Source organism: Paramisgurnus dabryanus, chromosome 19, assembly GCF_030506205.2.
Source record: "Paramisgurnus dabryanus chromosome 19, PD_genome_1.1, whole genome shotgun sequence".
Classification (NCBI taxonomy): domain Eukaryota; kingdom Metazoa; phylum Chordata; class Actinopteri; order Cypriniformes; family Cobitidae; genus Paramisgurnus; species Paramisgurnus dabryanus.
The window spans coordinates 22,831,783-22,841,053 of NC_133355.1; the positions used below are offsets into that span (position 1 = coordinate 22,831,783).

Consider the following 9,271-nt stretch of genomic DNA (forward strand, 5'->3'; position numbering starts at 1 on the left):
AAACCAAAACAAACATCCTGTGACTTTCTTCATGTTAAAATATCTGGTGAGCTCAGAAAGACAATGTGTGTTGTGTAAACGATACATTGAATTGCAAGAGTAGAAATATTTTTATACACAAATATGCTAGGCCTTAAAGGACTTAAATGCAAACTGAGCAGCTGATCGTGGTTATGGGGAACACACTGCAAGCATGTGCTCTTATTGCTTGAGTTTTATTTGCCAAAAGAAAAACTAAATGAACAGAGTTACAATATAACTTTTGACAACTGAGCAAAAAAAAAAAGTGTGACAATTTAAGACAGTGCAAAGTAACACATTACACATAAAACGGCTAACTTTTAAAACATAAAACCAATACAATAAAAGGTCTACATTAGTAGAACATTAAGATTGCAAACACCTGTTTGTTTATATAAAATAACTTAACCCCAGCTGATCATATTTACTGGGGTTCGAGTTCACAGTTTCTTTTACATTATCAATTTCAGAATTTGTCTTAATTCTTCTGGTTTTACTAAAAGGCAAGAAATATCAAGTACAAGCTCAACAATTTTCCACTTTACTCCTGTTATACAAAACTGTCGTAAGAGATTCATGTCATTTATATTCGTCGGTTGCGGTGAGACTATGTTCAAACAATATTAAGTTCAGTGACACACGCAATGCGAGTTCTGACTGGCAAATGATTAAACATAAATGGGTTAAGATTTATGACTCTGTACCACTTCCAAATGTATATGCCTGTCTGAGAGTGTCCACAAGAAATTGTACTGAATATGTAACTTGTCAATCAGTCTATTATCTGCAGATCTTTGGGCAGCCTGCTGTTTTTCTCAGCACTGGTTACTCCATGCTCTCAGGATCTGCCTGTGCCATATATGCATCAAGCTCTGCATCCAGATGGCCCTTGGTTTTAGACATGTAAGCGTCAAGCTGGTTGTCCAACTGTTCGCGCGTGACGACTGGACGACCTGCTCCTCGGCCTCTGCCGCGTCCACGACCCCTTCCAGCAAACCCTCCACGACCTCTCAGACCCCCACGGCCTATGAGAGAAAAATCAGTAAGAAGTGAATAGACTGCAAAACCGAAAATGGGCAGATTTTTATATTTAAATTTTGATGTGATGTGAAAACATAATAGCAAAATTATTATTATGGGTATTATTGCTTTTGTGTTATGAATTTGCACAGAATTTCTACAAAGTCCTTTTTTGTCATATCAATAACACAAACTTGTATATTTCCCTTTTCTAAGGTAGACAACATAGACTGATATTTTTCTTATTTCTGGAGTTAGGATTAAAAAAATATAAAGATGGTTCAATATATTTGATAAAAAATACATTCTCTAAGAACTTAATTGAAATTTTTTTAATCCACAATGCTGAAATGGCTCAAACTGTACCTCCTTATATCTTAAACACCAACTTTTACATGCAGTAAAGTTACTAAAGGCTGTGGTTTTCATTTCACCTCTTCCTCCAGGTGCTCCACGTGCTGCTCCTCGGCCAATCATAGCTCCTCGTCCCATGGCTCCTCCACGCTGACGCATTCCACGACGAAGACCCATACGACCGGGACCACCCCTGCCTCGCATCTGACCGGAACCTAAACACAAAATTTAAACCTTTATTAAATAAAAATACTTTTCTGATTTAACTTTGCTTTTATTCAAACATTGTAATGCAACTGATCCCATAGCTTGTTGATACAGTTTAAAACTAATTCAACGACCCGTCGTCAATTATTCCTTACTTGTGAAATAATACGAGCAAAAAGACTGAGACAAAAAGCACATGCAAATTTTAGTTTGGCTCCTAAACTGTAAAACAGACCTCAGCTGTCGCTTTCTGTTAGCACACAGAACAGGTGCCATCATTAGAAAGCGAGTAGCACACCAGGGGCTCCCAACGGCCACAATCAAATGCCATAAAATGGTTTACAACAATCAGCACATTTTGAATATCGGTGGGGGCCAGCTGAAAACTCTGGGCTTTAACACTATATATCCCTCAGGAAACTTGTTAAACAAGTTGGTACACAGTTTATAATCCGTGGCAATAGTGTGTGACACTAAAAGTGCAATATTATTATTTATCATAGTTTTTAGATGCTTCATTTGTGTGTGTCCGTCATGAATAAACACACAATGTGGTTAAAAAAGCTTTTAAACAGCTGAAACTCTTCTGTAGTTCCATCTCCATGTTATCGTTTACACAGATGCTGCTGCTGGTCATTATCTTTCAGTAGCAAAAGTAATGTAAACATAAGGCAGAGCAGCAATTCGACTAGCAGACTTAAAAAATAAAGACAAAAACTGCATTAAAGCAAAATGTCACCTCTGAGAGAGAGCGTTCCTCTCATGGCACCACCTCTACCTCTTCCACGCAATCCTCGTCCAGCTCCCCGCAATCCTCCGATAAATCCCCGCCCTCCAGCGCCTCCCCGCATCAGTGGGCCAATGGGTCGACCCAACCTAGCCTGGATGTTGCTTTTCCCGAGTCGCTGCTTTAGGCTCTACAGATAGTGATATCAAGTCAGCTTAAAAGAAAAACTAAAAACCTCTAAAAAGTTTTGGTGAACTATACATTTACTGATGTGCATTTCATCTTCCTCATCCGAGTGTTACATTTTTGTGCATTTATTTTCCTACCTGTTTATGTTGCAGGGCAGCCTGCACAGAGGGCCTGTTCTCCATCTGCTGGGCGAGGCGACGATTCCGGGCGCTGGCCGTGTGCTGCTGTTGCATGGTGGCTCTGATGCTACTCACAGTCGGCTGCTTGTTCTTCAGCATGTTTGTGAAGCTTGTGGGACAGAACAGAAGGAGGGGAGATAGAAAGGCAGAGAAAGCGGGGGAGAGAGACAGGAGGAAAAGAGAAAGAGGGGATACGAGGAAAGGAGGATTCCAAATCAAATCATTTCACACAGCATGGACGCAGCTACAGGGGAACCTGTAGCAATTTAGTGAATGCCCATTTTTAGACCACACAATCTTTTACTCTCTCCCTCTCTTTCTATTTGGAGACACCCCAACACATCGGCTGGTTTGTTTAAACTTAATTGAAGCCTATTATGTGGTTTCAAAAACAAGAAGTAGAAAAAAACAGAACAATAGACAGAGATAGATGGACTTCTATCAGAGTGATTGCCACTTACAGACCATCATCAACCGATTGTGATGTCATCGGTCCGAGACAACACACGGCGAGTTGGTCCAGGGCTAGAGGGGTGTCTGGCTACCCAGCCACTTACAACCAAGACCGTGACTTGGAACGCCACTTCTGTAAGACGCTTCTGATAGGACGAAGGGGACGGGTCACGTCTAGGCACGGACTGGGCACCTTATTCCATTGACAGCCAAAGAGAAAGTCCGAAAATGAGAAAAGATGCAGATAAAAGGTAGTCTAAAAGAGAGAGAGTGTGTTTGTGTGAGAGAGGGCAATAAAAACGGATGACACTCCATCCGGCATACATCAACTCATGTGGTCAACCCATGGCTGAGGATGCGCTTCTGCAGTGAATTCAAGTGCAGTCGGCTTACCTCACCATTACCCTCTCACCTCCGGATGTGCTCCGCTTACGCAACAGGACTGCCACACACCATGCCGAAGTTTGGCTTTTTCATTACTTAGATCCTACATGCAGACTCAACAAAATTATCAAGTAACAGCTGCCACGTTGGGTAAGCGGGGCACATCGCGTGGGCAGTCTAGCGTCCATGTCAGGTCTGATGTCTCCCACTCAATGACCTCCATAGTACATGTGTCTTGAGGCTTGTTGCCTTAGTTATGGTATCTTTGTATGCTTTATCCCCCCGGCCTTGAGATAATGCTGTCAGGATGCGTAGAGCCTCACCGCTCATTCAGGGACACCTTGGTGGTGCTTTTCAGCACGACTTTTTGAGAAGAAGGGACACTCATGTTTCTTCAGGCTGGAAGGGATGTCTCCTGTAAAAGAAATATGTCATTGCATCACAAGATTGTAAAGAGTTAAAAAAATATATAAATTATGAAGGGGAGGTCCAACACATTAGATACGTTTCCAAAATTGGAGGCTATCTTAGCATTTGTGGGATAACAAAACGTGTGAGAGCTAAAAGGGATTATCCCTAAAAATGCTGTCTAGGCAGATCACAGAGTTTGAAACACTTTTGTCTTTACCTCCACGTCGACGCCTGCATTACCATTGGCATTTAAAACGAGTTTCACGGGTTTAAACAAATGCATTTACAACCAGACAAATTCCAGACAAGGTCTTTAGGAGTGCTAACCGTCCAGACTACACTACGATTTAACATCAAAAATGGACACAAAAGTCGTCCGGAAACACAACTTTGAAAGCATATTAATGTACAATAATTTCGTTTGATTTCATTCTTACCTCTATTTTCTTTAAATGACTCCGTGAAGCGAGTTTTGGTTGACTCGGCAGATATATTAGCGGTTTAGCTAACGAGTCGCTGAATAATTTCTCCTCGAAAATTCTCTATTTGACACTCTTAAAAAAAATACAATTATCGTCAGACCACAGATATTTTCTTGAGGACTAAAATAAAGACAATATCCCCCTATAGAGTTAACTATTTTAAAGTCTACTTTAGCATGAGCCTCGACCTATCGTCCCTCCCTCATTCATCACAAAATGGTGCTAACTAAGCGAGCTCAGCTGGGAAAATGGAGCGCTGAAGTGCTAGCGTCACATATCGCGAGATTTTTAAGGCGCATGCGGCAGCGGCGCTGTAAGGAACGACAGGCGAATGACGTCAAAATACCGCGAGAGCAATTCGGGAAATCATACAGAGAAGTTTCATTTCGAATTGCTCGCGCGGTACTTTGACGTCATCTTCTTGTCGTTTACCTACGGCACCGTATGAAGTCGAATTGTGCAAATTTTCTGTATCAAAATATTAATCAAAATGTGTATATTTGGTATATGTGTTCAGAAATTAATATGGTTAATGATGCTAAATATAGTATATTCCAATAAATACACATACATGTATACATTTAGCAGGCACTTTTATTTAAGTGACCAACAAATGAGGAGAAAGGGGACAAATAATATTTTGCATTAAATAGTATATAAAACAGTACGCAAAGTACAACAATAAATGTTGGTATTATGGTTTTTTAGTGCGTTATCCTATAAAATAGGATATAATAAATAGAAAATAAACTTCTTTTCAAAACAGTATTTATTTCTTTTTAAAATGTTTACAGATGTTTTAACCTTTGGAATCCTGATAAAATGAGTCAAGAAAGCAGTATTTCTTTTTCTGATTTTGCTTCTGTTTCATTCTTTACGTTGAAAAGAGAGCTCACATTCTGGTTTATAATCTTGTGTATACTAAACATTTTTCCCAATGTAAAAGCTCATTGAGTAAATACATACAGTACATTTAATACATTTGCATTCTGTGGACAGCATATTGTATGACGTCATCAACATGTGACGCTTATTTACGCGAGTCTGTCTGCACAATCGCCGATTCCCAAACAATCGAGTGGCGCGTTTCTTCAACACACATTACATATAAGTCTTGAAATAACAAAAAGGTTTTGAAATCTGTAAAGATGGCAGCTTTAGCGGTTGTGGAGACTCCATCAGGGAAAGATGCTCTTGCTGAAGGTTTGCTGGATCTCTTGAAACCAGCCGTACAGCAGCTTGACGTACATGTGCATTCCGTAAGGTATGATAAGGCGAACAGTATATTTGTAAACCTTCAAATGATTTAGCATAAACAAAGTGTTTGCTAACGGGCCAATGATTGTCAACATGACAGGTCTCGTGACTCTTGCTGTGTCTGTTTCGTTTCTGCATGCACGGCGAATTGCTTACTTATTTGCATTTTTATAAAACGATTGTTTATTGTTTACTGTATACTTTTATTATCTCCACAGAGAAAGCCAAGTGGAACTTCGAGAACATATTGACAATTTGGCAACCGGTAAGCTAGTTTGACGTATGCAACAATCTAATTATATATAGACCATTTCAAAAGATGTAAACAACACTGGTCCAGAAGCACTTCTGTTTCAGTTTTTTAACACTAGATAAACGTTGGGATAAAATACAACCAACAGAACATATAGAACTGAATCAAAAAGTTAAACAAACATCTTAAAGATAATGATATATGTGAAATAATAAAAAAACAGTCACAAACTGAAACAGGAAGTGTTTCTGGACCAGTAGTGTTTGCATCTTTTTAAATGGTCTATTGTCAAGTGTATTGTCAAATGATTCCATGTCTAATTATAAGGTGTTAAGTAAAACGATGATTTGTACTGTGTCTTCCCTGTACACTTTATTTCAGAATTGTGTAGGATTAATGAACACCAGAAGGTGGCGCTTGATTTAGACCCATATGTTAAAAAACTTCTAAATGCCAGGCGAAGAGTGGTGCTGGTAAACAATATACTTCAAAATGCACAGGTAATTAATTAACTGCTGAAACTGTATTGTATGTAGTCAACTAAACCACATGGCTCACTTTCCTCTTTTTCTGTTTTGTCGTCTTGTCACATCAGGAACGCTTGCGAAGGTTGAATCATAATGTTGCAAAAGAGACAGCACGCAGGAAGACCATGCTTGAGGCATCTGGAGCTTTTACCCCACGGTCTCCCAGTAAACCATGATGTCTTTAATTTTATAAACTGGTCATGCAGCATTGCTCTGTGCAGTGGACCTTCACTGTAAATTTGCTGAATTGATTGCATATCATTAAAAGGCCCTGAGCCTACAGCATCACCCTGCATTAATGTATTCTGGGTTACTTATGTAGTCCTGGAGATAGCGTTGTAAATATGCACCCCTTTGTGGAAATATGATATTTATGAACTATAGATTTAGGGTTAAAATGTTTATGTTTTTCATCATTTGCTGGGTCTCCTCGTGTCATACTTGAGATTAAAGCAACAAAGCAAAAAATATGCTTATTTTCTTTACAGATTTTTTGATGTCTGCACCTTAGTTCAGTTATTGTCTGTCCCCAATGTATTGGATGTATTTCAGTATTCCTTTACAGAAATATTAAGCAAGACTTCAAAACTTTATTATGTTTGACTTGTGTTCTTTTACTGACTTTTGAATTCATTTTGGTTAAACTTACTATTAAACATTAATAATCATTGAGACGTTGCAAGTAATCAATCAATGCAAAGGAATTATATAAATATACCATATTTAGAAAAAAAATAAACTTCTTTAAGCACTTATGACATTCCACTGCATTATAATTGAATCAGCAGTAAAATCTTAGGTATGCACATTTCTTATGTAAATAGTGAAGGCTTTGTAACAGGAGAGGAGAGGGGGCATATAAAGGTGACCTCTTGTTTTAGCTGAAAGGGAGAGGGTTAGGCAAAGATTTTAGGACAGGTGAAAGGTCAAGAGGGGGAATCTATCTAATAGGAAGTTGGAATCATATGAGGGGCCTCTTAAAAGTCACTTTGTTGATGAAAGATTAAAGACAGATTTCTGGAAACCACTTCACTTCAAAGAAGTTGTTTGCTGTCGTTTATCACATTAACAAAGCATAAGTTTGCAATTGTGACTTATCCCATTATTTAGAATATGGAGACAATCATAAGCCTCCATACTAGTGGCCATACATGTTTTGCTCCTGTGTTAATCACTGTAAGGTCAATTTGGGGAAGTTATAATTTATTTTTATCATTCAAAATGTGTGTTTCCATGGGCGTAGATTTAGGGTGGGACGCTAGGGACATGTCCCTACCAATATTTAGGGAAGACTGAATTGTCCCTATAATTTCGACCAAACATTAATCTGTATTTATATATGACCACTGATGTCCGTCTTATTCTTGTGTTTTCTATTTTATACTTATTATATAGTTTTTCAGGAATCATTTAAATTAGATTAGAAATCTTGCAATCCCGTTCTGTAAAAATAACGCTCTATGTGGTACACAAACGGTTAACAGCTTTCGTACTCTGCAAAGTATTATTATATCCACTTTAACTGTTTCATGCACAAAAAAGTTGTGTCACATAACGATTCAAGGACAGTGTTTTCACCAATACACGACAATCCCATGTTAACCTGAGGAGTTGCAAACTTGTGTCAACCTTTTATAAATGGGGTGGCAAGGTTATTTAGGGGGTCCCTAATCCATGAAATAAAATAACCCCAACATGGTAAAAACATGAATTCATGTCATGATTGCTGAATACTTTACATTACTGCACTGTGATCATTACTTGCACAGATGTAGACATAATGTAAGGTTGCATTTTAAACTTAAACAATTTTTTTTTATTAACTGTCTGTTAATGAAAAGAAGATTTAATGTGAACTACAGAAACGTTAATAAATGTTGTTCAGGAAACAGCATGATATACATACCTACTTCAACACTGGGATTTTTTTGGCAAAATTAAATTAAGAATTAAATATTAATTGCATATTCTTCAATGTTATAAAGTTAATATGAATTCATATATGTTACAATGTGATTTTCTTTTTTTTTTGACAAAGACTTAAACAGTTACTGTTTATTAGGCTCTAGGACATAAATTAGGAATTGTTTATTATAGTAAATTAAATTTGGGATGGCACCGGGGGTGGCGAGTCAGATTTCACTGAGTAAAGTGCATACTGAGTTATATGTCAAGTAAACGGTGATAAACAGTTTTTGCAATCCGACCATTTTATTTATGTCCCCACCAATGCCAGAATCAAACCTACGCCCTTGTGTGTTTCTATAACAAAAAAGAATTTCGATGCATGTTCAAATTTCTCAGTATTTGGTATGTTCCTGTTGCATCAATAAAGCATGCACTCAAACCAGCATAGAAGTTTATGAAATCTAAACATTTGCACAAAGGTTCACAGTAAGGATATAAATTAGATTCGTGATCTAAAGGATGCTCATCATCAGGGGCGTCAGTTTGTGTTGAAACGTGGTGGGGACAAAAGATCATTACAGCAGGATGGGAAAAATATTGAATAACGTCGCATCAAAAATGGCCATAACATAGGCCAGTCAACAACACACAAATACTCAGCATAAAACCCTCAACAATGTCGACTTTTGTCTTGTTTTCAGTAAAAATATAAAAAAATCTTAAATTAAGATAAATTAAGTCTAGTTTTTAGACCAAAAATATCAAATTTAAGTGATTTTGTGCATAAAACAAGTAAAAAAAATCTGCCAGTGGGGTAAGCAAAAAAAATCTTGAACATTTTTCTAAAACACTAAAATCAAGAAAAATTTTTGATTTTCAGATATTTTGCTTGTTTATGC

General features: G+C 37.7%; 2 protein-coding genes across 2 annotated transcripts; one reads left to right on the top strand and one right to left on the bottom strand.

Moving 5' to 3' along the window:
* Positions 1 to 165: 165 nt before the first annotated feature.
* Positions 166 to 4,664, bottom strand: chtopa (chromatin target of PRMT1a). Its single transcript, XM_065293457.1, has 6 exons — positions 4,383 to 4,664; positions 3,858 to 3,949; positions 2,656 to 2,806; positions 2,342 to 2,519; positions 1,476 to 1,610; positions 166 to 1,046 (listed from the first exon to the last, which is right to left on the bottom strand). Exons 2-6 carry the CDS (start codon positions 3,920 to 3,922, stop codon positions 847 to 849), a joined length of 729 nt encoding a protein of 242 aa, XP_065149529.1. The 5' UTR covers positions 3,923 to 3,949; positions 4,383 to 4,664; the 3' UTR covers positions 166 to 846.
* A 776-nt stretch (positions 4,665 to 5,440) lies between these two features.
* snapin (SNAP associated protein) lies at positions 5,441 to 7,136 on the top strand. Its single transcript, XM_065282357.2, has 4 exons — positions 5,441 to 5,691; positions 5,903 to 5,949; positions 6,319 to 6,437; positions 6,533 to 7,136. The coding sequence occupies exons 1-4, from the start codon at positions 5,576 to 5,578 to the stop codon at positions 6,638 to 6,640; spliced, it is 390 nt and encodes a 129-aa protein (XP_065138429.1). The 5' UTR covers positions 5,441 to 5,575; the 3' UTR covers positions 6,641 to 7,136.
* The last annotated feature ends 2,135 nt before the right edge of the window (positions 7,137 to 9,271 follow it).